General features: G+C 44.2%; 5 protein-coding genes across 5 annotated transcripts; 3 read left to right on the top strand and 2 right to left on the bottom strand.

Moving 5' to 3' along the window:
- Positions 1-1,092: 1,092 nt before the first annotated feature.
- On the bottom strand, positions 1,093-3,400 carry LOC132256043 (beta-1,4-glucuronyltransferase 1). The gene is made up of 3 exons (XM_059752222.1): positions 3,392-3,400; positions 2,355-3,343; positions 1,093-1,624 (listed from the first exon to the last, which is right to left on the bottom strand). Exons 1-3 carry the CDS (start codon positions 3,398-3,400, stop codon positions 1,234-1,236), a joined length of 1,389 nt encoding a protein of 462 aa, XP_059608205.1. The 3' UTR covers positions 1,093-1,233.
- Positions 3,401-4,111: 711 nt separating this feature from the next.
- LOC132266189 (zinc finger protein 567-like) lies at positions 4,112-5,375 on the top strand. The gene is made up of 3 exons (XM_059767043.1): positions 4,112-4,384; positions 4,451-5,149; positions 5,220-5,375. Exons 1-3 carry the CDS (start codon positions 4,166-4,168, stop codon positions 5,349-5,351), a joined length of 1,050 nt encoding a protein of 349 aa, XP_059623026.1. The 5' UTR covers positions 4,112-4,165; the 3' UTR covers positions 5,352-5,375.
- A 163-nt stretch (positions 5,376-5,538) lies between these two features.
- LOC132255725 (homogentisate 1,2-dioxygenase) lies at positions 5,539-8,177 on the top strand. Its single transcript, XM_059751853.1, has 4 exons — positions 5,539-5,902; positions 6,765-7,622; positions 7,682-7,808; positions 7,867-8,177. Exons 1-4 carry the CDS (start codon positions 5,885-5,887, stop codon positions 8,175-8,177), a joined length of 1,314 nt encoding a protein of 437 aa, XP_059607836.1. The 5' UTR covers positions 5,539-5,884.
- A 73-nt stretch (positions 8,178-8,250) lies between these two features.
- LOC132255723 (glycerol kinase) lies at positions 8,251-10,409 on the bottom strand. The gene is made up of 2 exons (XM_059751852.1): positions 10,254-10,409; positions 8,251-10,171 (listed from the first exon to the last, which is right to left on the bottom strand). Exons 1-2 carry the CDS (start codon positions 10,323-10,325, stop codon positions 8,459-8,461), a joined length of 1,785 nt encoding a protein of 594 aa, XP_059607835.1. The 5' UTR covers positions 10,326-10,409; the 3' UTR covers positions 8,251-8,458.
- Positions 10,410-10,536: 127 nt separating this feature from the next.
- LOC132255741 (tyrosine-protein kinase-like otk) lies at positions 10,537-26,292 on the top strand. Its single transcript, XM_059751882.1, has 7 exons — positions 10,537-10,747; positions 14,324-14,461; positions 14,526-14,687; positions 21,660-22,701; positions 23,261-23,535; positions 23,598-24,934; positions 25,012-26,292. The coding sequence occupies exons 1-6, from the start codon at positions 10,681-10,683 to the stop codon at positions 24,914-24,916; spliced, it is 3,003 nt and encodes a 1,000-aa protein (XP_059607865.1). The 5' UTR covers positions 10,537-10,680; the 3' UTR covers positions 24,917-24,934; positions 25,012-26,292.
- Positions 26,293-26,328: the final 36 nt, after the last annotated feature.

Genomic DNA, 26,328 nt, shown 5'->3' with positions numbered 1-26,328 from the left:
GCAGTGAAATGTAATCTCTATAATGATAACATTATTCGTATTTTTCCGCATTCATACAAAACTTGAGTGAAGGAAAAGTCTTCTTTTGTGAACCGAAATATGGACTTTTCAAATGCTTTGATTCTTTCCTTTTCCTTTGCATTTCTCACTTGAGCGTGTTGCAGAGCTTCTCGCCACCTTTCCTGTTCTCACTTCTCATCTCAATAGCTTCCAACACCGTGTTCTCCTGTACATACAAACATTTTCCCTCCAAAGCGATAGAGAGGAAGGCCGATGTGCCATGCACGAGGATTCACACGATGATTTCCCGTATAGACGCCTCGGGGGGTGCCGCACAGAAAGGGTTTCCCTGCCAAATTATTTATGGTTTCCAATTACACGATTATGTCTCAATAGGAAAACACCATGAAGTTTGCCAATGATGAATTGCTTATCTTCTCACTTTCACTCCACGGCACACAGATAAGCAAGAGGAATGGCCCGGGAAATGGCCAAAAGTGGAATTTTTTCTGGGGGCTGAGGTGAAAGAGTCTCTTTGGCAACAGATTGTGTGTGTGACACACTTTATTTAATTTCGTGGGGCCGCCGATTTCCCGAGTGCGGACCTGCTTCACTGAATTAAACATAGAGTTTGTCGTTGAATTTCAGTGATAGGCTCTCGCATACATTGCCAAATGCAAATATAGAAACGGAAGAAATTAGTGAATAAATAAATTGGTCACTACATATATTCTACATTCGTCCATTGTATCTTCATGTTTGTCCAAGGATCCAAATCGTGGCTTTCACTGAACATCCCCGGTACACATGATTTGGAATTTTCAGGACATTTGCATGGAGGGTGTAATATTCTGTTGACACATTGTAATACATTCCGCCCACTTTCGGGCATTTCCCCGACGAAATCATCAAACAATTGATGTATTGATTGACTGGTGTGGCCTTTGCCAGTGACAATGTGGAAATATCAGTAATTTTGTTATACCTGAGAGCTGTGTAAACAGCACCTGGAGAAATAATATTGCTGTGACAGGTTATAATTAGAAGCGAGTAAACAAAATCCACATCAGCAGGTTAATCATAAATCCGTTGAGCAATTTTATTTTATCCTTACCAATCTTAATCTTTACTTCCCAGTTAACAATGACTCCACTTTGACAACACAGCGTTCATATAATGAGAATAAAACACTTTTATGAAACATTGAAAAAACATTTGAAGAGTGAGTGCGACTCAGCCGCCAATAGGGACTTGGCGCGAGAGTGCCTTCTTTGGCATAAGCATCTTGAGCGGATCCTTGTGATAGCGCGCAAACACCTCCCGCTTGAACACCTCGAATTGCTTTCGGTTCACGTTGTTCTGGCGCTCCCGCCACGCCGGGCGGCTCTTTTTGTTCTGCAGGCCCCAGTGGCACGTGAAGATGGGCGTCAGCACTTGGAACTGATACCCGGCCACGAACATCTCGTACACCTGTGTGTTCCGCGTGAAGCCGTAGCCCAGAAAGCGCTCATCGTGCGGCGGCACCTGATCTGGAGCCACGTAGAACGGCTCGTAGAGGAACTCGAAGTTGGTCACGTTGTAGCTTACGTGAGTCTCCTCCAGGTTGTTCAAGTCAGCTTGCCATCTGAGCAGGGAAGAGAGAGAAAAAGTGTCAGTGGCTTTTGCTGGAAAAACTTTGATTTCTATACGAAATTTCTGTTGAAATCAATCTTTAAACACAAATTCCAATATAATTCAACCACGTTTTGAGTTCAGTATATGCCTTACAAAGTAGTAGAACATTTCATAACCAATCATTTGAGTCTAAGATGATAAAAAAAATTGCGTCATTGAGTTAGCGATAAAAAATTAAGCAGAAAATCTTTACACTCAGCGAAAAATATTTTATGATGCAATTTACTACGTCGTCATAACGCGTAGTTGATTTTCTGCGGCTAGAAAAGCTTATCCTGGCGCTTTGATATAACGTTTATCCATTACGCGTTATGGTATTTATAACGCGTAGTTGAAAGCTTGGCCAAAAGCCACGTTATGATATTAAGTACGGAAATTTATAACGCGTAGTTGGCTTGATTATTACGAATGGCGTTATGATATTAACTACGACGTTATGTATATTATAACGTATTTCCCCTCTTTTCTCTGTGTGTAGCTTTTTGCGTCGAACAAGAAAGTTTTCTCAATCAAATAATATTTCCCAGTCACCTTACAAGGAACTTTAACAAATGCAACTTCTCAAAGAACTCATAAGACTACAAAATAAATCTTTCCCATTTTTCACACAACTTTTATCTCAATTATTCCTCATTGGTGAGCATAATTTGTCAAATTCCTGGGTGATTTGCGGATCTCACCTCGTGAAGTTCGTGGCGTACTGATTGTAGATGAATACTTTGTGATGAAAGGGACGCGCCAGGCCCTTCCTGGCCAAGCGGATTAGGTCGGGCTTGTCGCGCGGGAACCTAGCGCGGTTGTCCAGCTCGTAAGTGGGTATCACGTAGGCGCATTGATTGTTTGGGCACTTTGTGTGTCGTAGAAACTTATCTAGGTACTCAGTCATGTTGATGCTGGGTATGATGTCGATGTCCGTGAGAAAGACATTGTCGCTTTGGCACGTCTTGCGCGCGACATTCCGCAGGTGATTCTGCGGATACACGTTCTTGGAGCGCCACTTTGTCGTGTCATGGCTGCGCATTTGGATGAGTTCCACGAGTGTGGCTTCGGGCTTGGCACAGTCCAGGGCCATGAGATCGATCGGGGTGGCCTGCTTCACGTGGCTGGGCGCCTTGTCGCGCGGATACGCGAGGTGGAAGGACACCCTCTCCCTGATGCCGGGATAGCACTTCCGCAGGAACGACAGGTACACCTGCAGCAGGTGCAGCTCGTCGTCGCCGGCCGCGAAGATGGCCACGCTTATGGGGCCCGTCCAGTGATGAGCCACCTGCACCAGCGGCCCCAGTCTCTCGATGGAGCTCTGCGTGGCCAGGCAGACACTGTACTGCTCCGAGAGCTCGGCGAACTTGTCGCCCACCACCACGAATTCGAACACCTTATACAGCCGCCTCGAGTCCCAACGCCCCAGCTGCAGATCCAGGCCCGAGAACACGGGCTTCTCCGTCCGGTTGGACGAATTGTCTAGGATGATGTACTCAAGGCAGGTCGGTGGCGTCAAGGGCGGCGCCTTGGCCACCACAGACGCCATCGAGGTGTCCTCGAGTGTTATGAAAGGACAATCCGTGGAGTGCAGTAGACGCACAGTGAGAAGGACGTTGGAGAGAGTCAGCGCCAGGACACTTGCAATGCTCAAATTCCAGAGGCGGCATGACTGGAAAAAAAGCAACAACTTTTGCATGCAGAGAGCCTTTGTTTACTCGCCAGGGCTGCACCTCACCTGACTCATGGATGATGAAGCTTCCGCCACCGCGACAATCCTGGATCGATTGATAAAGTCCTCTGCGCTGGCTTCAAGTTTGAGGAATCATCTACACACCGTAGCAACACTTTTTCACCAATTTTCGCCGAACGCGAGCACACCCTTGTCCGGGAGTGTCATAAGGATATGCAACGTCTGGAGGATTCCAGAGAGCATGCGTCGGGCATGGCGTGTAAAATTGCAAGGATTCGCGCAGCAGCGACAGCTTTTGGTGGGCGTGAGAAGTGTTTTCAAACAGAATCAACAAAGGAGTAAACTGAATTAATAATATTTCGCTAAAAAAGAACTAAATTTTTTTACCATTTTAAGTTTAAATTTAAGGAATTTCTGCAAAATTCTTTGTGAAAAATTTCTTCAACTGCCATTTTTTTGAATATATTTTGGCTGTCAGCACGGACTTACACCGCGCGGACGTCGCTATCAGCAAGTATATTCAGCATATGCTTCTCTTGTGTACGCGCGATAAAGAGAATTTTGTTGAACGGAAAAAAGGAATAACGTTGGGACTGTTCTCATGCCATTACACCTACTTTTCACTTCCAGTGATTTTGCTGGTCAATGTGAGAGTTGAGAAATGTGGGAAAATCGATAAGCACCTCTTAAAGTAAGAGACTAACAACATTCTGTTTTCCCGCTACGCCACTGAAACAGTTCAATGCAGCAAAAGCACTTCGCTTGATAAACACCGCAGTTTGTTTTGGTTTGTTTGCGGATGTCTGAAAAAGAGTGGAAATGCGTGATAATCTCGGTTTGTACTCTCTCAAGGAGAGAATTTTCCTCGTAAAGTCCTTCTACAAGAGTGATAGTAACTTGAAATGTGTGAAAAGCAAGTTCCTATTAGAATATGGGAATGATTTCCCATCAGATTCTCTAATATTTGAGGTTATAAACTTATTTGAAGAAACAGGTAGTGTTCGGGAGCTTCCCGATGTGTCCTGCCAGGAAGAGAAGGTATATCAAATTGAAACTGTGAAGATTCTCTGTCAGAATAAGATTTAATGTAGATTTTTGTTCTAGGTTTTCACTGTTGACAATCCACTGATAACAGCTGAGAGAGAAGTTTTGGAAGATGTGAAGATCAAGCCGGATCCCGATGATTCTGGTCAGGTTGAAAAGCAAGAAAACATTGTGGATGCAGTGGAAAAGGTGAGGCGGAACGCCAAGAGAGTGCCTAAAGTCGAAGCAACAAGTGTTCAACAGGCGAAGCCAAGTAGAGGCAAGAAAGCCTACATCTGTGATATCTGTGCCGCCAAATATGGCACGAAGCGAGGTCTGCAGGCTCACATGGTGTGCCACAGGCGGGCGGAAATCCCGTGCAAGGAGTGCGAGCAAACATTCCCGACCAAGTCGCGCTTGCTTGCGCACACCAGAGCCACCCATTCGGCGGCGAAGAAGGACAAGCCGACGATAGAGTGCAGCTTCTGCTGCAAGACATTCAGACAGCCGAACCTCCTGCGACAGCACATGCTGCGGCACTCGGACAAGAAGGACATCATCTGTGAAATTTGCGGCAAGACGTTCAAGCGCACGCACACGCTGAATCACCACATGAAAGTGCACACGGGCGAGAAGCCGTACAAGTGCGATGTACCGGACTGCGGAAGGGCGTTCAGGGATCGCAACTCCTTCGCCATTCACAAGAGATGCCACACAGACGAGAGACCATTTCCCTGTCACTACTGCGGAAAGTGCTTCAGAGACAAGGGAACACTCAGAGTCAGTATAAATAAATGGCGCAAATCGTGGTTTGGTTTCTTTCTTTAATTGCTACTTTTTCTTTTGGCAGATTCACTATCGTCAGCACACAGGTGAAAATCCCTACAAATGCGAGCTGTGCGGAAAGGAAACGAAGCAGAAGCAAAATCTCAAGAGTCACATGAGACATTTTCATCGTCTGGATGGATATGAGATCAAATAATACAATCACAATTTTCTTGCAATGCATTTCGGTTGTCTTTTCAAGCAAAAAACATTTGATTTCAGCTGCCGAGACACAAACCGCAATTCGACACCTTTTCGAGCTCGCCAGAGCGCAAGAGATAAGAATTCCGCGCATTCCTCACGGAATGCGATAAGAGAGTGTCAATAAGCCACTCTCTGGCCACCGACGTGACGCATTGGCGGCCGAGATGGGCGTGCGCTTTTCATCATAGCACGATGGAAAGGCCATTGGGTGAGAATCAGCGTGCGCCTTCCTGATCGCCAGGTGATCTCTGTGGGACTGGTGGCGTTCGTGGCTTGGTGACAAACTCGTTTTCCATGCTTCTGGAGCGATAGCAAGGTTTGTTTTTCTCGTCTTCTGGCATAAATCTCTGATTAAATATTCAAAAAGTTGAGTGAAAAGCAGAGATTTTGTGGCGTGAGCAGCAGTTTCAGTGCAAAAGTGACCAAGAACGGATCTCTTCTGAGGAAATTCACCCTCTTCAAACACTGACAGCCAAGAATTGGATTATGGAATCGGATTATAAGGTGAAATTGTGTTGGAATTGCCTTATCAGTGGAAAAGAGTGTTTTTGTCTCAGTTTTAGTGTGATGAATGAAAGAAATAAAGCACCTGTGAAGCTTAATATTAGACATTAGTACATTTTTTCGTTTAATTTTTATTGTCTTTGCAAGAAAACTCATTTGAGCATCGTTATAACGACTAAGTGTCTTTTTTGTATTGATTACGTGTTTTATTAGGAGTTATTAAATTCTAAGGCAGGATTCTTTGTCGACAGCAGCAAAAATACGCTGTAAAAACCAAAAGCATAAAATTGAATAGTTTTAAAAGCCCTTTGCAATTATACAAAAATTTTATTTAATTACTTGTGATGCACAGAGATAATCAAGGAAAAGATAAATAATGCAGAATTAAATACAAACGTTTTACTAAGATTGCGTTCTTTTTGATTAACACTGTATTTTCTCCTTGAATCTTTGAGCTTTATAATCAATCACTATATCAGCTAATTTAGACTCAAGAAGTTCTTAAATTGATCCTTCAATAAGTTCTCGCACAAAGAAGACGAAATATTAACCGATACTCAATTCAAATGTACTGCTTTAAACCGATTTCGTTTAGTTAAGGTTTAGAGAGAGTTTTAGATTAAGATTGAATGATAAGTATGATGTCAAAATGCGTATAAAGATATTTTACGACATTTAGCGTTTTCTGTGCTGAAAATTCTATGAGAAAAACCTCGTTTGACGTCAAAATATCATTTAACGCGCTTTTTGCTATTAAGTTTGGTAGCAATTCTCATTCGCGTGTGTGATATTTAAGCGCTGTGATATGCTAAGTTCACTCTATTCCTCACGTAAGTTTGTTCATCCTCTAAATCCCTTGCAGTACCTCACTGGCTTCGGCTCTCACTTCGAGTCCGAGGACCCACGCTGTCCTGGTAGTTTGCCCGAGGGCCAGAACTCGCCACAGAAGTGCGCCAGAGGTCTCTATGCCGAGCAGCTCTCCGGCTCCGCCTTCACGGCGCCGCGCACGGAGAACACACGCTCCTGGCTGTACCGCATCCGGCCCTCGGTAGTGCACACGCCCTTCGTGCGCTACCATGGCGCGCCCCACTTCCACGATAACTGGACAGAGCAGCCGCCTGATCCCAACCAGATGCGCTGGAGCCCCTTCGACGTGCCGCCGTCCGGCAGAGTGGACTTCGTCGACGGCCTGCACACGGTATGTGGCGCCGGAGATGCTCGCGGACGCCACGGTGTGGCCGTGCACGTCTATCTCTGCAACGCCCCAATGGAGAATCGGGCGTTCTACAACAGCGACGGTGACTTCCTGATTGTGCCTCAGCAGGGCAGCCTGGAGATCACCACGGAATTCGGGCGCATTCGCGTGGCACCCAACGAGATTGCGGTGCTTCAGCAGGGAATGCGCTTCGCCGTGTCTGCTTCCGGACCCACGCGCGGATACATCCTGGAAGTGTACGACAATCACTTCAAGCTGCCCGATCTGGGACCAATCGGCGCAAACGGCCTGGCCAATCCCAGGGATTTTAAGACGCCCGTGGCGTGGTTCGAGGACCGCCAAGTGGACAAGTTCGAGATAGTGTCGAAGTTCCAGGGAGCGCTATTTGTGGCACAGCAGAAGCACAGCCCGTTCGACGTTGTGGCCTGGCATGGGAATTACGCGCCCTACAAGTACAATCTCGCCGACTACATGGTCATCAACTCCGTCAGCTTCGATCACTGCGTAAGATCGCGCTCAAACACTCATCGGAATTCATCTTCACACTGAACTTTCTTTGCTAGGATCCCAGCATCTTCACCGTTCTCACGTGTCCCAGCTCGCGTCCCGGCACTGCCATCGCGGACTTTGTCATCTTCCCACCGCGCTGGTCCGTCCAGGAGCACACCTTCAGGCCTCCTTACTACCACAGTGAGTCCAAGACGCTCTTGTGACCACACCAAGTCTAATTGCTGGTCTTTCTCCTCAGGAAACTGCATGAGTGAATTCATGGGCTTGATCTACGGATCGTACGAGGCAAAAGAGGGCGGATTCCGTCCCGGCGGCGCCTCCTTGCACTCCATGATGACACCCCACGGTCCGGACAAGAAGTGCTTCGAGGCAGCGTCCAACGCCAAGTTAGAACCGCAGCGCGTTGCAGATGGCACGCAATCCTTCATGTTCGAGTCATCTTTAAGTATGGCTGTAACGAAATGGGGCGCGGAAACATGCCAGAAACTCGATGCAAAATACTACGAATGCTGGCAAACGCTCGAGAAGCACTTCAGCATCAGCGAATAAAGATTTAGACATTCCACAAGGATTTCTCTGGGTGGTGGGCTTGACAAAAAGAATCTCTCTTCACTGAGAGATATTTTAATTATTCCTTTTTTTTCTAATGAAACATGTAAAATAAATACTTGGAATACATCAGAAAGTCCACAGATTATTGCTTAGCTCAATGAACCCATCTATTCTAACCAGTTAAAGCTACGTCAAATGCGCCTATTATAGGAAAAAATGATTTGTGGAAACCTCAGGCGAGAGAGATTGACTAGAAATCATGATTGTGACTCACGCGCTCAGAGTATCCTGAGGATTTCCGCCACGATCACCAGCGCGAACGATGAGACGATGAAGAGAGAGCCAGGAATGCTGTTTGTCACACCGCGATGAGGATCCAACTCCTTCTCCTCGTCGCTCTCCTCGTCTGTGCTGCGAATGCACATCCGCACGGCCTTCTGCCAGCGCTTGTACTTCCCATCGCTGGCCAGCTGGCACATGGTGGGATGGTGCACGTCCGCCGGCGGCGCCAGCAGAGCCTGAGTATTCTCCAGTGACAGCACGTTCATGGCCAGTCCCGTGGCTAGCATGGCGCCCAGCGTGGCTGGCGAGGAGATCTGCGGACGCTCCACGTCCACATTGCACAAGTCCGCCAGCATTTGCGGCAGGAAAGGTGTCTCCATCAGCTCCCCGCCGACTATCAGCCGCGCCAGCGGTCGCCAGGTGTGGCAATCCGAGCGCAGTGCCTCCAGGATCTGGCGCGTCTGGAAGCAGGTGGCCTCGTAGGCCGCCTGCACGACTTGGCGGGCGGTGGTGTGGCTGGTGAGGCCCGCCAGCATCCCGCGCGCCTTGTGCTGCCAATGAGGCGTGTAGATGCCACTGAAGGCCGGGATGAAGATCACATCGGAGCCCGCGCTGACGTTCTCCAGCGGCAGCAGGGAGTTTGGCGGCGTAGACGTGGCGGCGGTGACTAGAGGGGTCGTGCCGAATGGCGACGATGACTGAATGGGCGAGAAGAATGTGGAATCGCTCATGCTGTTGACCAGCGTGTGGCAGTTCTGGTTGATCTCCGTCTCCAGCAGCAGATTCTCGCGCAGCCACGTCACAGCAGATCCGGAATTGGCCACGGCGCCCTCGAGGGCGTAGAAGGGGAGCGCCGCGGGGCCCAGCTGGAACGCCACGGTGCTCAGCAAGCCGCTGTCCGAGTCAATGATCTCCTGGCCGGTGTTCACGAGCAGAAAACAGCCCTCATCGTACGTGCACTGCGCCTGCTCGGCACGGAAGCACATCTGCCCTAGCAGGGCCGCTTGCTGGTCCCCGATGCAGCCGGCAATGGGAATTCCCTGCAGCGGCCCGCGATGGATGAAGCCGTACGTCTCGGCGCACGAGCGGATCTGCGGCAGAACGTGTGGATTGATTTGGAAGAATGAACACAGCGACTTGTCCCACTTGCGCGTCTGCAGATTCATCAGCATCGTCCGCGAGGCGTTCGTCACGTCCGTCATGTGCACCCCAGACTCCGTGCCGCCCGTGAGATTCCACAGAATCCAGGAATCCAGCGTGCCCACGTGACACTTGGCGCCGTCAATGGCCTCCCGCACACCCGCCACGTTGTCCATGATCCACTTGATCTTCACGGCGCTGAAATTGGTGCTGATAACGAGCCCGCATACTTCCTTCAAGTAGTTCGGCCGATTCTTCGCCTTGGTCAGGAGTTGTTGCACAGTTTCCGCACAGCGCACGTCACACCACGCGATGGCATTGTGGAGCACCTCTCCCGTGTCCCCGGACCACACCACCACCGTCTCCCGCTGGTTCGTCAGGCCCACGGCGATGATGTCCTGTGGATTGATGTCCAGCAACACGAGATTCCGAATCGCCACCTCGATGCACTCCACCACAGACTTCCACACCTCCACCGGATCGTACTCCACCCATCCAGGTCGCGGGCTCAGCTGCTTCAGAGATACTTCGTGACACGTGAGGATCTCGGCATTCCTGGAGGCGTAAATCTGTTCCGGGAAGCCCAGAAAATCAATATTCCGGTGAGGTTACGTAATTGAACAGTATATTTCTCGCCACTGCTGCACTCACCAGGAACTTGCTGAGTGTGTTTCCCACGTAGATGGTGCCCAGCAGTGGTCCGAATCTTCCAAACTTCGACATCACACTCACATCCGTGCTAAAAGGGCATTTTTTCCTAGTCAGGCAAAAATTTCCAGAGCTGCGTTTGAATTGCGTCAGTTGCACTTGGTTTTATCCTCTTTCCCGCGAGAGGCGTCGCTGTCGCCGAGCGTCCGGCCAGCGGCGGCGCTGAAGACAGCCAGAGTTAGTCTTTCAGCGGCTTTCTGCGGAGAAGGTTCTGCTCTCTGCCTTGTATTCGCTATCATCTACAGAGCATTTTTGCTCCTTTCTCTTGTGCATACAGTCTCTTCCTGTCCGCGAACTGATCAGCCAATGTGGCCCAGGATGAGGGTGTAGTGTGGACTTTGCGCGAAAAGTGGTGATAAAGTGCGTGAAAATGCGGGAAGTCGGCAACATTGGAGCGGCATTTTTGTTTATAGTGGCAAATTTGTCGGCATTTCTTTGTAAGTTAGCCTTCCTCTTCACATATCCTCACCTTTTATCAATTTCTGTACACTTTGGCGCAATTTGCAATGCAAAATTCAATTAGAGCCCCAATCGAGAGTCAATAAATTCACCCATGAAGTTGCGCCTCACACGCTAAATAAAAAAAGGGCAGCGCGGCTCCAGACGCTTTCGCGGCGCGTCTGGAAAAGTGGCTGCAAATAAAATAACAACAAAAAAGAGTCCGCAAAATATGTGCGGAAATTGGAAAAAATAATGCATGGGGAAAATATGGCAAGTTTTATCGGCGTGTCGAATTCTTCTCTGTGTGGAGACAAGAGCGCGATGTGTTTTCTCACGTCATTTGCAAGCACATTGAAAACTCATTAGAGATTCCAATAATTCATTTCCTCCCCCTCCTTCAAGAAACCCCCCGCGATGGGGCAGATTATGCCGCTTCTCTGCCTCCTCGAAAACACTTTTGCCAGCTTATAAAAATCTCATTCACCTCCGCTGAATTTATTGACATCTTTTTGCAATTTGCACGCCTTCCTTTTTTTGCTCTTCATCTCTTGTGTTCGCATCTTTTTGCTCTCTCGCGTTCTGCGGCCAGAATGTGGGAATTGCAGAGGAGATTATAAAGAGCCGCACAAACTTGCTGGAATTTGTACTGGGGAGTTTTTAGTCTGGAATGAAGCCCGGAAGATTGCTTGATGGAAGGCTGGAAAAATTCTGCTTAACCCTTGAGTGGCTTCTGGGGTTTTTGTGGTGGAAAAGCTTATAAGAAAAAAAAACTCCTTTTGAGGGTGTTTCTTAGTTTTTCAATGCTTCCAAAGACCGTCTGAGTGTTAAGAGACAAATCTAAGAATAGCCTTTACTTCTGTAAAACACCGCTTGAATTGAGACGATAAATTTATCAATTAGCATCTAATTTATGTGCGGCTTTTCCAGCAGCTGAAGACACTTTAAGAAGGAACTTCGCAATGAAAACCAAACTGTCACTAATTTGTACATCAAAGTGAAAGACATAAGATTCACTCCTTCAATTGAGAAATCTAAAAATACACCTTCCTTTCCATTGGCGAAGTGAAGGAGTAATTTGTTGGTGATATTTTGCCACCTCCATTGAGTGGAAATTGCAGAGAGGAAAAAATGTGCAGGAAAAGAGGTGAAAAGCTTGAATCCAATAACGACATACTTTTTCTACACCTTTTTTCCTTCCTTCTCTTGCCGTCGAGGTAAAAATTCACGGGGAAAAGGTGGGAATATATATATCTATGTATATTTCTATTGGCTAAGAAAAGGGAAACATACCTTTTCCATTGCGGCAAAATGGCTTTAGAATTGAATGCTTAATGGAGAGTGAATAGGAGAATTCAGATAGTATTTGATAAGGAAATATCAATGAGCATTTGCTGCGCTGCAGAGTTGTGAGTGTGACTGTCTGGAAATCCGCTCATGACTCAACGGCACTCAAGGAGTCTTCCGCGGGGTGGCAAAGAGAGGGAGAGAGAGAGAGAGAGAAATTCGGGAGACACTCCAACGTGCGGCGTGTGTTTTGAGTATCACTTTCAATGGGAAGGAAGCACGTGAAAAAGACATAAAATTGTGAAACCTTTTCAACTTGCGCGCCCACGGGGAGAAAATTTTTCTCCCCAGGAAAAAGTGTACTCTTGTGCTGTGTGGAAATGGTAACAAAATACTCCGATTGGGATTCTCACTATGGCTCACGTCCATGCTTTTCCCCAGCACAAGAAGCACAACATGTCGCTCGATGAAGGCGACTCTCATTGAGAGTGCTGTTGAGGCGGCAGTGAGAAAAAGGGGGGAAGCAAAAAAGCAAGAGACACCATCCAGCACTTTAATAATAAACACAACCACAGGAGAATCTCTCTCGGGGATGCGACACAAGAGCTAATGAAGATGGCAATATATTTTAAAGCTCCTCTTCAGAACTCTCGAGAGCACACAACAGTCCAGAAAAGGTATATATGGAAATGAATATTCATTGGCTGTTGAGCTCTGAAAGTGGATTTCATGGAGTTATGAATTTTCTTCACTCCCCGTTTCACATCATTCCTCATTCATTTACTATTAATAAATTGATATTGCTCTCTCCTCTGTGTGCAATCTAGCAAATCCTCAGAATTCTATAAATACCAATCTGTGGAAGTAGTGCCACAATCATCAAACACACTTTGATAAGCGCTGGTTGTGAAAATGTCTATCAATCAATGCTTATCGACAATAATTTTGGGATAGAGAGAGAGAGAGATTGAATGAAATTTACAAAGGCATTTCCAAAACAGACCTCTTTTGATTGCACACCGCGCAACATGGTGCAAAAATACCACTCAAACACACAAAAATAATTCCCCAATGGGTTTCAATTACCAGAAATGACGTGAAATTTGAACAATTTTCAATTAAAAGTATTTTACCAGAGAGAAAATATCGCATTTCCATGTGAAATTCAGTACATTTTTTAAATGATTGCAACCATAAAAACATACCAAAAAGCTTCAGAGCTTATTAATGTTTCATATACTGCAATATTGAATAACGTTGCTCTGGTGAGAGGTAAAAATTTGTAGTATTTTTGTTACACTTGGAGCTAAACTAAAAGCATGTAAATGTGAAAATAGCGCACATTTGAATGATGAGTTGATATTCTAGATAAATTTTATTAAATAATTGTGTCTTAATGTGTCTCAGCTAAATATCAAGAAATCAAAATATCTCATTTTCTCTAGTCTTTCTTGCAATGACAGTGTCACAGCTAAATATTCCAATGAATTCTTATTTATACAATCTGATATATTAATCAACAAACTACTGCATTTTCTGCAATATTTGCAAATTGACAACACATTGAAATGAAAATGGTGCTTTTGAAAGCGAGACTTTTTCTCATTCTGTTGACAATTTAGTCGTTTTTTGTGTGCTGCTTTTGCCTGAAATTCCATTTTGCTCGATGCTTTTTATTTTCCTGAATGTTTTTCAAAGTGATTTCACTATATCTCATTCTGTCGGTCGCTTTTTCTCGTATTCCTCTTACTCTCCTCCATTTTCCACCCCCTAAAACTGTACCTTTCCACATCTCCAACATTGGAAAAGTCAGCACCACTTTAATTTATATTTAATTCAAATTTACGATTATTAAGGGGAGTTTATACTACTCTGTCTGTTATGGGGTTTTTGCTTTTTTATGTGTCCTGCAAAGGGCGACAAAGAGAGGGAGAACAAGAGAGAGAATTCTCATCTCAAGGCATTGTTGGTTTTTCACTATGATGAGCATTGCTCTATATGTTGAGTAAATACTGTGAATTTTCCAATGGGACGCTCTGTGTTCGGTTGCCAACATATTCAGAGACCAGTGAAACTGTCGTCCTGTAACTCTTGTAAGACATACAAATGATTTTCCACTGTTCCTTCTCCATTTTTCTCCCGCTCAGGGATTCTATACACACAAAATCTCTCATGCTATTTGTGTAATCCTCATAAATTCATGACACTGATTTTTTATCGCTTTCCTTGCACGCTCTCACACTATTTTTCACGTCTTCTCTCTCTCTGTTCTGTCCTTTTTGCAGCAGTTCCAGGACTTGCCACTGCCACTGAGTCGAGATTTACAGAATTGCCACAGAGTCTCGTAATTCCCGAAGGACTTACGGCTGAATTTAGGTGTCGAGCCTCCGCAGTGGACAATATAAGCTATTCTTGGACACACAATGGTGAGTGTTTTTGGTGTAAGTCGGCGATTATGTTTGATTCGCACTGTTTTCTTTCGTTTCGCAGGACTTCCGCTGAAGAATTCCAGCTGGTTGACGGCAAGTGATGGCATTTTATCCATAAATGCTGCTAATCGCATTAGAGATCCGGGTGATTATGTATGCATTGTGCAGAATATGCTAACTGGTGCTCGAGAAGCAACACCGCCAGCCACTCTGGATATTGCTTGTAAGTTGAATATTCTTTCTAAATTCATTCGCAATGGTTTAAGGCTGATCTGTGAGAAAGAACAAGGCTTATCACGCGTGCCTAGAGACATCAGATGGTGTTTCAGATGATTTATACACTCTTTCTTCGGGGGTTTCTTCTCTTTGTCATGCTGTTGAGGAAGAGGAGGAAAAAGTCAAGAAATCCCCAAGCATAAATACACATAAAGTTCAAAGATTTGATGCGCCTCGAATTGTGCATTGAATTTATACACACTTTGGAGAAGGATGAGAGAGAGAGAGAGAGGAGAGGAATTTTCTCCATTTTCAATCTCCTCTTGATGTTGTTGCTCGTAAAATGCCTTTCCTCACTGTCACATAAAACCTATTTCGTCTTTACTATCCTCTTCCATGGGATGTTTATAGAGTCTTCCAATGGATAGAAGAAAGTTTAGAGCGAGAGAGAGAGGAGCCTCAATGGATAAAGATTGTTGAGGAGACGTGAAGAGATGAAAAACGATGTGGTGGGTTTTTCATCTTTTCCTCCGGCATTCTTACTCTTTGGTGTTTTTGCCCGAGAACTTTTCCTCCTTTCCATGGAGGCTCAGAGCATCGTTGAAGATGTATGTGTCTTACTATTAACTTTATAATGTTTTTTTTCGTGTGTATGTGTTAAATCCGTGCTTGTTGCGTGAGTTTGGGCAAACAAATAAATCAAATACTCTTTCGCTTCCCTCTTCTTATTATTAACCCACCCAAAGCGCGCACTTCCCATTGGCAGCAAGCGTGGAGAAGCTGAAGAAAAAAGATGAACTTCTTTCTCCATACAACACACCATAATAGATAGTAAATGATATTCCCTGAAAATGAAAAAGGGGGATGAGGAGGTGAGGTAACAAGTGAAGTTTTTTTTTTTAAATGGAAAGATGCACATTCGGAGATGGATTGATGTTTACAATTTACATTGGGTGTAGAAGAAGAAGGCAGAAATGGTGCCATTGTGTAAACAATTTGCTATTTGACTATATTTTCCAGTCTCTCTCGCGCTTTATGAGATTATCACGAAAAAGAAAAAAAAAGAAGAGAGGAAGAATGTGTTGAAGAAGGAGAAAAATGACTGAGATTCCGTATTCTTTGATCACAATATATATTGGAAAATTCTGAATATTATTCACGGGGGTTGACTTTGGAATTTTTCATTCAACAATCGCGCAGGTATTGTTCGATCTGCAGATGAGTGTGGAAATATTGGAAAATAGAGAAAGAAAATAAAATCATTTGATGACTGAAAAGTTTTTCACATACTTTTGGTATTGCATTTCACACTGAAATGAAATTCCATTTCTTTAGAATTTCTTGCGTGCACACTTGCATCTTATGGTATTTCTCTCACTTTAACACATATTTTTCTTCCTTCACGCGCTGCATGTTTGATATTTAATGAACATTTTAACTTTGTGTAATCAAAAACTATTTGATTTTTCCATTTTCTCCAGCAACCTTTAGAAATCAGTAAACAACCGAGTGAAATGTGAAGGAATAGTGCGAGATTTATTCTTTGACTTCTGACTTTTGAATTTTATTTCTATGGGGAAGAAAGACCACCAACAAGAGGGTTAAGCAGAAATTTGTTCAACATATTTTTTGATTTGCAGCATTGAATTGATTGAAATTTCATAGGAAAGAAGATGGAAAATGTTTTCAATGGCAATTTCTATCCTTCCATTCTCACGTCTTATATGAAATGTGTGTTGTATGCTTCGCATTCGCAGAATTTGGTCAGTTATTCTATGGAAGAAAAGGGGTGAAGATTCGATGTTGACTTTTACGAATATTACAGCATTTGCCAAAGGAATAACGCCGAACATTCCAAGAATGGAAGTGAAAATTTTCGCTTCTGTAAGCACTGCACATTAATCTTGTGTTGTTATTTCTCTGGACAATACTGCAAATGTGTTTTTTATGGATTTCTTATTGCCCAATGTCCTCAGGCTTTCGCCAGTTGTCCTCCTTCACCTTTTTGTATCTGATTCTAAAGGTTACATGTTCCTTCGACGCTTTTTCTATCAATAGAGATAAAATAACTGCAAAAATGTCACTCATTATGTGAGTGAGCGTTCCTCATTTCCCGGACGGAGGGATTGAGTGAGGAAATCAGTGGTGGTGATCTTGATGAGATGAGTGCATGGTGAATGCGGTTTCTCTTATCTTATTCTTATATTATATGTGGTTAGATTGGGAATGTTAAGGAGAACATTCTCTTCCTTGTGTCTTCTTATGTCGTTCGTGCATTGCGTATATGTTGTTTCTCGTTGTGTGCAGATGGAAAATTGTACAAAATGTTGTACACTGAGGACGTTGCTATGCCAACAGAATAACGTTTTAGTGTTTAGTAGAGTGTCGTAAAATTTTATGACTTTCAGCATGGCGGGAAAAGCACGCGGGAAAAGTGTGTGGATTCAGTACTGCGAGTCTACGGAGAAGTGAAAGGAGAGTTGTTTTTGTGGAAGGGAAAATGCTGCGGAAGAAAGGACGCGATGTGAGAGAGGGCATAAAAAGGGGCGCCACTCACAATTTCCCCATTTTCGGGTGTTCCGGGTGGTTGTGTTAATATGGAAAAGTCGAGAGAAAAGGGTGGTTTTGACGGGAGTCAGAGAAAGAGAGAGAGAACACTGTGAGGGTGGACGAAACGGTGGCAGGATTTTGAGAGACTCTGAGAGGGGTTTGTGTTTTTTTTACGGGTCCCTCAATGTTAATAAATTCCCTAATGACGCGCGCTCTTCCGTGCAGTTTCTCATTTTCATCCACCCTCCTCGATCGCCGTGATGCAAGTGGCAAAAGAGTCGAAATTCACTGAATAAAGTCACATTAGGTGCTCGAGGGAATTTGGAAAATGTTGTCGTTTATCAGCGTGAGTATCGCGGGCTTTGACTGCAATACAAAGGCTGACGAGATGGACTTTTGCGCTATTGATGAAGCCTCTGAGGCACAGAGATTAGTGTCACAGGTATATTCCAATTTACATGAGAGGGATTTTTTTTGAAAGTTATACACAGAGAGTTGATCCAGATCATTGGGCATGAAAAAAATATCACTCTCAAAAACTACACATTCGCTTTTTTAATCCTCCGCTTTGACACAGGAGCGAAATCAGAATGGAAACGCAGCTGAAATCCCCAAATGATTGTGCAGAATATATAGGAGTGAAGGCGAATTATCTCGTGGTATTTGGGACAAATCGATAGCATGTCATTCGGGGATTTATCCGGGCGCCAGTGTGTGAGTGTGAAAATGTGGAGTTCTCAGGGTAAATCCTAGATGATTTCATCTCTTGTGAAGTACAAGCGAAGGAGACACCAATGGAATATAGATTATTTCTTCAAAGTTTCCCAATCTATAGATTAACTTGGTTCTTTGATACATTTTGTGCTGAAGGAGAGAAAGAGAGCTGAAAGTGTGAGAGATAAGAAATCAATGTGTTTTCCTTTAATCCTCCGCCAGAGTTTATTCTTTCTCAACTGTGATTTTCCCCCCTTGAATGCTTCTTGTTTGTGATTTTCCTGTCACACTGATATGTGATATCCATTTATTTGGTTGGAGGAAAGTTTCTGTCTTTTGCAATTTCATAAATATTTTCAATCCAGCCAATTGGACAGTAAATTGCTGAGGAGAAGAAGAGAGGGAATTTCTTGGCATTTATATGGTTGAATTAGGTTTCAAAGAGTCGGTGAATCTTCAAAGAAAAACATTGGGATTGAATTAATTGAGTCCTTCTTAGTGCAAAAATGTCTTTTTGAATTGAAATGGTCTCGCTTAAGTGTTCCTTAAAAACCCTCGCGATAAGAGTGACAAGACAACTCAATTGGTGTAATAAGAAAAGTAAGATGCTCATGATAAGTCTTTCGCATTGCTAAACCAAATACATGCACGTTATCAGGAGGAAAGCAGAGAAAAAATGACTCAGGATGAGAGAGATAATTATTACACCTACGATATTATAGAATGTTATGGTTTCAATGACTACATTGTGGTGTTTTTCCTCAAGCGCAAAAAAAACACCCCAGCAATTGGCGATTGAATTGAGAGAATGTTTTGAAAAACAGAAAAATTCCAATTCAATTAATTTTCCGGTAATTTTCAATTTTATCTACCGCTCTTGGCACATTTTCTGTTTTTCTCAGTTATATAGTTGAAGGAAGATGGAAGAGGAGAGAGAGAGAAAAATCATCCGCAGCATCGCAAGCGTGTATCTGGTTAGTGTCGATAGAGATTGGAGATTGAAGATGAGGCAGAAGGAATTTCATGTGTTCCTTTTTGCATCATGTTTTTTTTCTCCCCATCTTATTTCTCTTATTTATATTCCTTTCCCGACAACGCTCAACCTCCTTCTTCTCTTGTAAACTTCACACAAATCTTTGGCGTGGTGTACCTACACGGAAAAAAGAATTCTCTTCCACTCTTCGCGGTGTTTCTTCTTCATCGTCAATTTTTCCACCTAAAGCAATAACGCGCGAAAGAGTGTATTTTTTTCCTCCTTCTTCCTCAAATTCGAGCCTCGCACGTCCAATATCTCTTCACAAAGATATGGTGTTCATTTAATGATAGGTTTCCGCTCCAAATTACCAATTCGTGTTGCTTTTTATTTAATTACTTTAATATCTCATTCCATCCTGATATGAGCCGCCAGGCATTCACCGAAAGGTTGTTTGCCGTGGAAATTGAATGAGAATCTGTGGTAGAATGCTGAGGAAAACCCGCCCCTCATACCAATGCACGATCATTCAATGGAATTTCTGACTTTTCACCATGCAAATTCACATTCTCCACACACACACACACAGGAAATGCACCTCACATTGCATCCTTTTACATTTTCTCCTTTAGAAATCACCGCAATTTTTCCTTTTGAAGGCACAGAGACGTTGAAAATACATTTCACACTCCATTTAGTGACAGTCGCAAATTGAAATGCTGTTAAAAATTCCCAAAGGTGGATTTTGCCAAGGCGCAGTGTCAAAGAGATGAGCTTTCTACGATGTGTGGCTGTAAAAACAGCAAATTCGATTTCTGACCGTGTGCACTTTGCGACCATAGAGACTATAAAGCATCACGTACAAAGCCAGTGTAAAAAGAGGGATTTTCACAAAGCACTTCTAAAAGCATCGTGAGAGATTGTTTAAAAGAGAAGGACATGAAAGAGTGCGTGGAAAATGAAATGTTTCGCAAGCCTTTGAAGGGGGGAAAAAAGCACAATTCGTCAAATGGCAATATCATTCTTTAGCTTTAAAGTCTGTGGTGAAGAGAACTGATGAACTCTAAAGAGTAGAATATTTGAATTAGGATTTTTATTATGCAATTTTACATTTTGAATATTGCAGTGCAGTTTATTTGGCAGATTCTTATCATTCAACCGCTATCTCAGCTGTTGCCAATGCCGACTGCAGGGTAAAACTTCCTTGGCCTAAACAAGGACGAGAAAGTCTTTACAAAATATGCAACTTTTAATTGTCACATTCTTTAACAATACCTTGAGCAAGAGATACAGAGACCTCTACTGCTGTCTGTGGAACAGATATTTGTGTATCTACCACAAAAGTAAAAAGTCCTCTGCGAGTTCTACTTTTGTCTGAACAGGAAAGAAAGACAAGAACATACTGTTAAACTCGTTTAACTCACAAGAGTTGAAATTAAAATCTCGAAAATAGGCATAGATATGTAATTTTTGACTCAAATTAAGCGATAAAGACTTCTTTTTACCACAAGACACACTGATAACAAGTACAGCAACGATGAGAATCACGAAGAAAGAGCGCATGTTGAATGGCTTCACTTTAAAGTCTTACTGAAGTGCTTTAAGTGACTTGATGCACTTTATATCATCGTGAAGAAGTCGTGAAATATTTCTGCAATCGTGAGAAATCATTGGCTAAAGTAGAAAAACTTTTATTAAACACATTCCAAGTTTATTGATAGATAGTTAGGTAACATTTTCAAACAACAGAAGTTCGTTTAAAATACATAAACTTACTAATCAATTAACAATTAACCATTTCTTTTTTGGTTGAATATTCTTATCATTATGATTTTCTTAAATACTAATGAACTCTTTATTTATCAAAGAACACTTATAACTTATTCTGTAACTCCATATTTTCCCCTATTTGTCAATAAGTCTGTAGAATAAACAAAAATTAATTTTCAATTTGTGTTCTTCACCCTTTCGCGCCTCTATTTATTGATATATCCCGGGAAATGGAATCTGACACGACGATATGATTTTGTCAGTGGCTGAACAAGGCTCTATTGACCTGGAAATTGAGGTGAATTATATATCTCTCACTCTTTGTGGCGTTTATTTGCCACACAAGAGAAAACACTTTGGCTGTTGCTCATGGTGTCCCTCGGGTGTGATAGACGGTGATATCGTCGAATGTAAATACAGTGAATTTACGATTTTTTTCTCTCCACTTCTTAATCACCACGCTTGGATACATTTGATGACACCGCTGGCGATGCTACAAGAATTATCACTTTGGAGTCATTTTCCTTATCAATTCTCACTTTGCATTAGCAATTTTATTACTCTTGAATTGTAGCTATGCGAGTCATGAGGAGGATTTTTTTCTTCTTCTTTTTGAATAGATTGAATTGAATTTTCGATGGGGAATAAATTGAATTTGGTGGATTAAACGGAAAAAAATGGAAGCATAACAAGTTTCTGTGGTGCTTGACATAAATTGTGGTGCCCTTAGGAAAAGATATTGTGTCTCATTGGAAATTCAATGTGATTTCTACATTTTTTCCCCTCCTTTTTGGCTGATTAAAGCAGAGAATTCGTCTCATTGTTCCTCCGCTTCTGTCACTTTTGGATCATTCTTTGAGATATTTATTGCCATCGTGTTGCGGATTCTTGTCTCACGGTTTTTAGAATTGAACAAAACAGAGAGAGAAAAAGAGTCAATCTTTAATGCTAACTTTTCTCAATGTCTTTCAGGGATCCAATCAGCCGCTGTGCAATTGGCCTCGCCGTCCGTCCAGGAGGGCGACGATGTGACGCTGAAGTGCATCATTGCGAGCAGTGGCGGCGACCGCGTGCGCGTTGAGTGGTTCAGGAATGGCGTGAAGCTGGCCAGGGTGGAGGGAAAGTACGATTTGTCGCGGAGGAAACTGCACATTCACAGTGTGGCGCGCGAGGACAGCGGAATCTATCGTTGTGCGGCGCACAATGAGGCAGGAAGTGTGTTTAGCCGGAGGAATTTTGCACTGAGAATCCCTGCCAGGAGATCAAGAGTGCCCTGCCATGGGCAGAACGTGGTGGTGATCAGAAATCTGCAGCAGGGCGATGAGGAGGTGAATTTGTGTCGTGAGAAGAGGAAGAATCGCGACCTGGACGTGGTTGTGGGCGATGTGAAGCAGCAGGACCACGTGCCGGTGGTGGTGGACGAGGGAAAGGCTATTCATCTGGCGTGCGCCTTCACCAATCACGGCACACCGCTGGCCATCCGCTGGCGCAAGGATGGGAAGCCCTTCCGGTCGCTGGACATCAATGCTGACGATGAGACCCCGATGGCGGACTCGACAGAGCTCAGCGGCGACGTGTCGATTGTGCGGGAGGATCCGCGCGTGACCATCGCCAAGGACAACGGCAGTCTATTATTCGTGGAATCCGTGGCGACGGACGAGGGTAACTACGATTGCCAAGTGGTGGCGATGGCCACGAACGAGCTGGCGTTCGTCAGTGCGCTGTACGATGTGCAGGTGATTGAGCAGCTGAAATTCATGCCCAGGCCCACGTCGAAAAATCTGGAACTGGGCGCGGTGGGAAAGCTGCACTGCAAAGCGCAGGGATCGCCGTCGCCGCAGGTGAAGTGGCGCCGCGACGGTGTGCCGCTGGATGATACCGTGGAGGACATCAATGGCACACTGGTGTTCAGGAATGTCACGGTGCAGCACAAAGGGAATTACAGCTGCACGGCGCGGAATCATCAGGGTGAGATTCACGCCACGGTGGTGATAAATGTCGTAATGTCACCAAGGTGAGCTCATTTATCTCAATATTGCACGCTTGTTGAATGGGCAAACATTTGGGGAATTTAATTAAGTGAATTTTACTGTGTTCAGTAGAGTTTTATTGAAAAGAAATTTAGAGGGAAAAAAATATGATTGAAAGATCAAGTAATAAGGCTAATAGCTCGAATTCTTCAATTTCTCACAATCACACAACAATTGCAGAGCGACTGAAAGCCTTTGACAACACATTGCTAAGAACTATTCTCATTGAATAGAGTGCTTTTACTCTACGAGTCTTAAGTTAAAAATCCCTGAAGAGTCTTCACAATTGTCTCTTCGGTTTCTAAAGCTTCATGGCGTTGCATTTTCTCCTCCTTTCACTTCCAACTTTCCTAATTTAATGGACTTTTAGAGAGTTTTGAGGGTGGAAAGTCTTTGGCGCTTATCTATTTGTACAAGTGAAAAGTAGCTTCCTTTTCTACATAGGATTCAAGATCATTTGCAATACACATGTTCATCCTAAACATAGTTGATTGTCTGGAAAATTGTCTATTCTACTGATTTCTGCGATTTTCTCCGCTGCAGATTCGTCGTGGCGCCTGAGGGTCCTGTCCAGGCGGCCGAGATGGGCAGTGCCATGTTCCACTGTCAAGCCGTGGGCGATCCGAGGCCGACTGTTCAGTGGGACAAAGACTTGGAGTATCTGAATGTGAATGGCAGCGAGGAGGGGCGCTTTAGGTTGCTGGAGAACGGCACGCTCTTCATTGCTGAGGTGCATCCGGAGGATGAGGGCAAGTACGGCTGCACCATCGGCAACAGTGCCGGCCTGAAGAGGGAGGAAGTGCGGCTGGTGGTGAAATGTGAGTGTTTTCGGAGGCGTAAGCATATGTGGAAGTGACACTGATGGTTGTGTTCTTTGCAGCGGCGGAAGCCTTAGCCGGCGACGAGACGTCCGATGGCTTCACCATCACGCGGGCAGTGCTGCTGACGATGTCCTTCGCCGCGGCGTACATCATTCTCGTGGTGGCGTTGATGGTGTGGTGTCGCCTGAAGCGACAGGCGCGAAAGAATCGACTGAATGCGGCGGGGAAGGAGAACGGCGCGGCGCTGGGCGATGCGGCGGACGCCGAGGGAGAACCCTGTCTAAAGCCGAAGCTGGCGAAGAAGGCCAACGGCGTGGCGGTGGCTGGAGAGCAGCAAAGGAGCGACGATGCGTCCAGTGGCCACTCGAAGGGGTCGAAGAAGTCCGCGGATGAGTATGAGAAGATCTCACTGGCCAGATCCAGTCTCTTCGACGTGATTCCCATCGGCCGGGGGGAGTATGGCGATGTGTTTGTGGGGAAGATCAAGGCGGGTGCCGTGAGGATTGTGGAGAATGGCAAAGTGGAGGCCAAGGCGAAGGACAGCGAGACGCGGCGCTCGAAGACGTCCATTGAGGAGGTGAATGAGATCAAGGTGGACGACAAGGAGGATGCGTACAAGCTGGTGCTGGTGAAGGCGCTAAACAAGGTGAAGGACGAGAGCGCGTGTGCGGAGTTCAAGCGGCAGATTGATCTCTTCCGCGCCGTGACGTACAAGAGCGTGGCCGCGCTGCTCGGGCTCTGTCGTGACAAGGATCCGCACTACATGGTGCTGGAGTACACGGATTGGGGTGACTTGAAGCAGTTCTTGCTGGCGACAGCGGCGAAAGAGGGCGACAAATCACCGCCGCCGCTCAATGTGCCGCAGATTCTCACGCTGGCGCATCAGATTGCGCGCGGAATGGACGCCATTTACCGTGCCAAGTTCATTCACAGGGATTTGGCGACGCGCAACTGCGTCATCTCCAGTGACTTCCGCGCCAAGATCTCCCTGCCGGCGCTGAGTCGCGACAAGTATGCACGCGAGTACTTTAAGTATCGCAATCAGTCGCTGCCGCTGCGCTGGCTGGCGCCGGAGTGTCTGCAGGACGACGACTACTCCACCAAGAGCGACGTGTGGGCGTTCGGCGTGACGGTGTGGGAGATCTTCACGCAGGCCAGAGAGATTCCCTTCGAGGCCATGACGAATGAGGAGGTGTTTGGCCAGGCGCAGGCTGGGAAGCTGGAGTGGCGCGTGGCCGACGAGACGCCGGACTGCCTGAAGCCCGTGCTGATGACCTGCTGGGCCACGAGCGCCAAGGAGCGACCATCATTCAGCCAACTCACCGTCGCACTCGTGAATGCGCTGAAGAACGAGTGTCCCACCAAAGACAACCAGTAGATAGATTTCGATTAAACAGTGAGTAGGAAACTCTTGGGAATCACACAATAGCTTTGAGGCATTTTTTGACACCTTTTGCGTTTCTTCACTTGCAGTGACATGAAAGACTTCCGTGAGAGAACTTCCAGTGACTGTACATTTTCTTCCTCTTGAGTCTTCTTCGAGGCAATGTGACGCGAAAGCGCAATGGAATTGTAGATCATCGCTTAAAGAGAGTGTTTTTCTTCTTAGAGATTTAAGCGAAGAAAATCTGTGTGTGTGTGTGTAATTTTACAGAAATGCTAATGAATTATGGAGAGAAAAACTGCCATTTATACAGAAAATATCAATTTGAGAGAGAAATTGTTGCATTACATTAGTGAGTGTAGAAGTTTTCTTTAAGTTTAGAGAAAAATTGCATTTTTAGGAGCGTCAGAGAGTTTTTATGACCCATTTTTTAGGTGAGGCGCGATATGTTTGGATGAAGGAGAGAAATTTATATTGACAAGAGAGTGAGAGAAGAGAAGGGAAGAAAAAGTGAATTGTGATAAATTTGCTTTTAAACCACGAACGACACATTTTTTTCTGAAGAGAAGAGCAGTTTTTGCACTTTATAGAATAAAAACATAATATTTAATCATAGATGTTTCACATCTTTTCTCAATGTGCAACTCAGTGGCTTTTAGTCTTATTCATACATATTTTTTTTTAATTCTTTTCTAATAATAAATGAATATATTAGAGGGAAAGTGGAGGGAGAAATGATGAAAAAATAAAGTAATGTGTATTTAAGCAATGAATACTTGAAAAGATGGAATGAATACTGTAAGAAATGTAATTTAGGAAGGAGATTTTTCCATAGACAAATAAGCGCTATTTCTCTGGCAAAGTTGTCTAAATATTTATACACACATGAAAGATTGTAATTAAGATATAATTACGAAAAACGTACCAACGAAAGTGTATCAACTGAACATAGAATTATACACTAAAAAAAGAGTATTGAAACGATAGCTTAAAATATTAATCAATAACGCCACAATTCCTTCTCATTTCTTTAATACGTAATTTTTTGATCTAAGGAATTTTCATATCATTTCCCAATTTGAAAAGAATAATTCACAAAAGAGTCCTCAAAGTGTCGGTTTCACAAAATGATTGCAAAGAGATTTTTTATGCGGAGAAAAAGTGAGAGGAAAATTGACCTCTTTTTGAAGTAAGGATTTTTTCATCTGTTTTTCTAGTCAACAAAATGATAAGGCAAAAAAAAACACTTTTCGAGAGATTTTTTCTACCCTTTTTTTTACATAAAAAAACTATTATATATTCAATGTAATATTTGTAGTCATAAGATAAGGAAAAAAAAACTTGTACTTTAAAAGATATTGTAAGTCTTAAGGAAAAGTGAATAAACGGTTATCACATTTGTGTGA

This window comes from Phlebotomus argentipes, unplaced genomic scaffold (assembly GCF_947086385.1).
Source record: "Phlebotomus argentipes unplaced genomic scaffold, Phlebotomus argentipes genome assembly contig_5, whole genome shotgun sequence".
Lineage (NCBI taxonomy): Eukaryota > Metazoa > Arthropoda > Insecta > Diptera > Psychodidae > Phlebotomus > Phlebotomus argentipes.
The sequence above is the reverse complement of the archived record's forward strand: the minus strand, read 5'-3'. Positions and strand labels throughout refer to the sequence as shown.

Coding starts and splice junctions, on each gene's coding strand:
- LOC132266189 (XM_059767043.1), top strand. CDS start 4,166: ATGCGTGATAATCTCGGTTTGTACTCTCTCAAGGAGAGAATTTTCCTC. Junction 4,385..4,450: donor TGTCCTGCCAGGAAGAGAAG/GTATATCAAATT, acceptor TTTTTGTTCTAG/GTTTTCACTGTTGACAATCC. Junction 5,150..5,219: donor GAGACAAGGGAACACTCAGA/GTCAGTATAAAT, acceptor TTCTTTTGGCAG/ATTCACTATCGTCAGCACAC.
- LOC132255723 (XM_059751852.1), bottom strand. CDS start 10,325: ATGTCGAAGTTTGGAAGATTCGGACCACTGCTGGGCACCATCTACGTG. Junction 10,172..10,253: donor ACACACTCAGCAAGTTCCTG/GTGAGTGCAGCA, acceptor TTCCCGGAACAG/ATTTACGCCTCCAGGAATGC.
- LOC132256043 (XM_059752222.1), bottom strand. Junction 1,625..2,354: donor TACGCCACGAACTTCACGAG/GTGAGATCCGCA, acceptor TTCCCTGCTCAG/ATGGCAAGCTGACTTGAACA.
- LOC132255725 (XM_059751853.1), top strand. Junction 7,623..7,681: donor CCGTCAGCTTCGATCACTGC/GTAAGATCGCGC, acceptor TTTCTTTGCTAG/GATCCCAGCATCTTCACCGT. Junction 7,809..7,866: donor CAGGCCTCCTTACTACCACA/GTGAGTCCAAGA, acceptor CTTTCTCCTCAG/GAAACTGCATGAGTGAATTC.
- LOC132255741 (XM_059751882.1), top strand. CDS start 10,681: ATGCGGGAAGTCGGCAACATTGGAGCGGCATTTTTGTTTATAGTGGCA. Junction 10,748..14,323: donor AAATTTGTCGGCATTTCTTT/GTAAGTTAGCCT, acceptor TTTTTGCAGCAG/TTCCAGGACTTGCCACTGCC. Junction 22,702..23,260: donor AATGTCGTAATGTCACCAAG/GTGAGCTCATTT, acceptor TCTCCGCTGCAG/ATTCGTCGTGGCGCCTGAGG.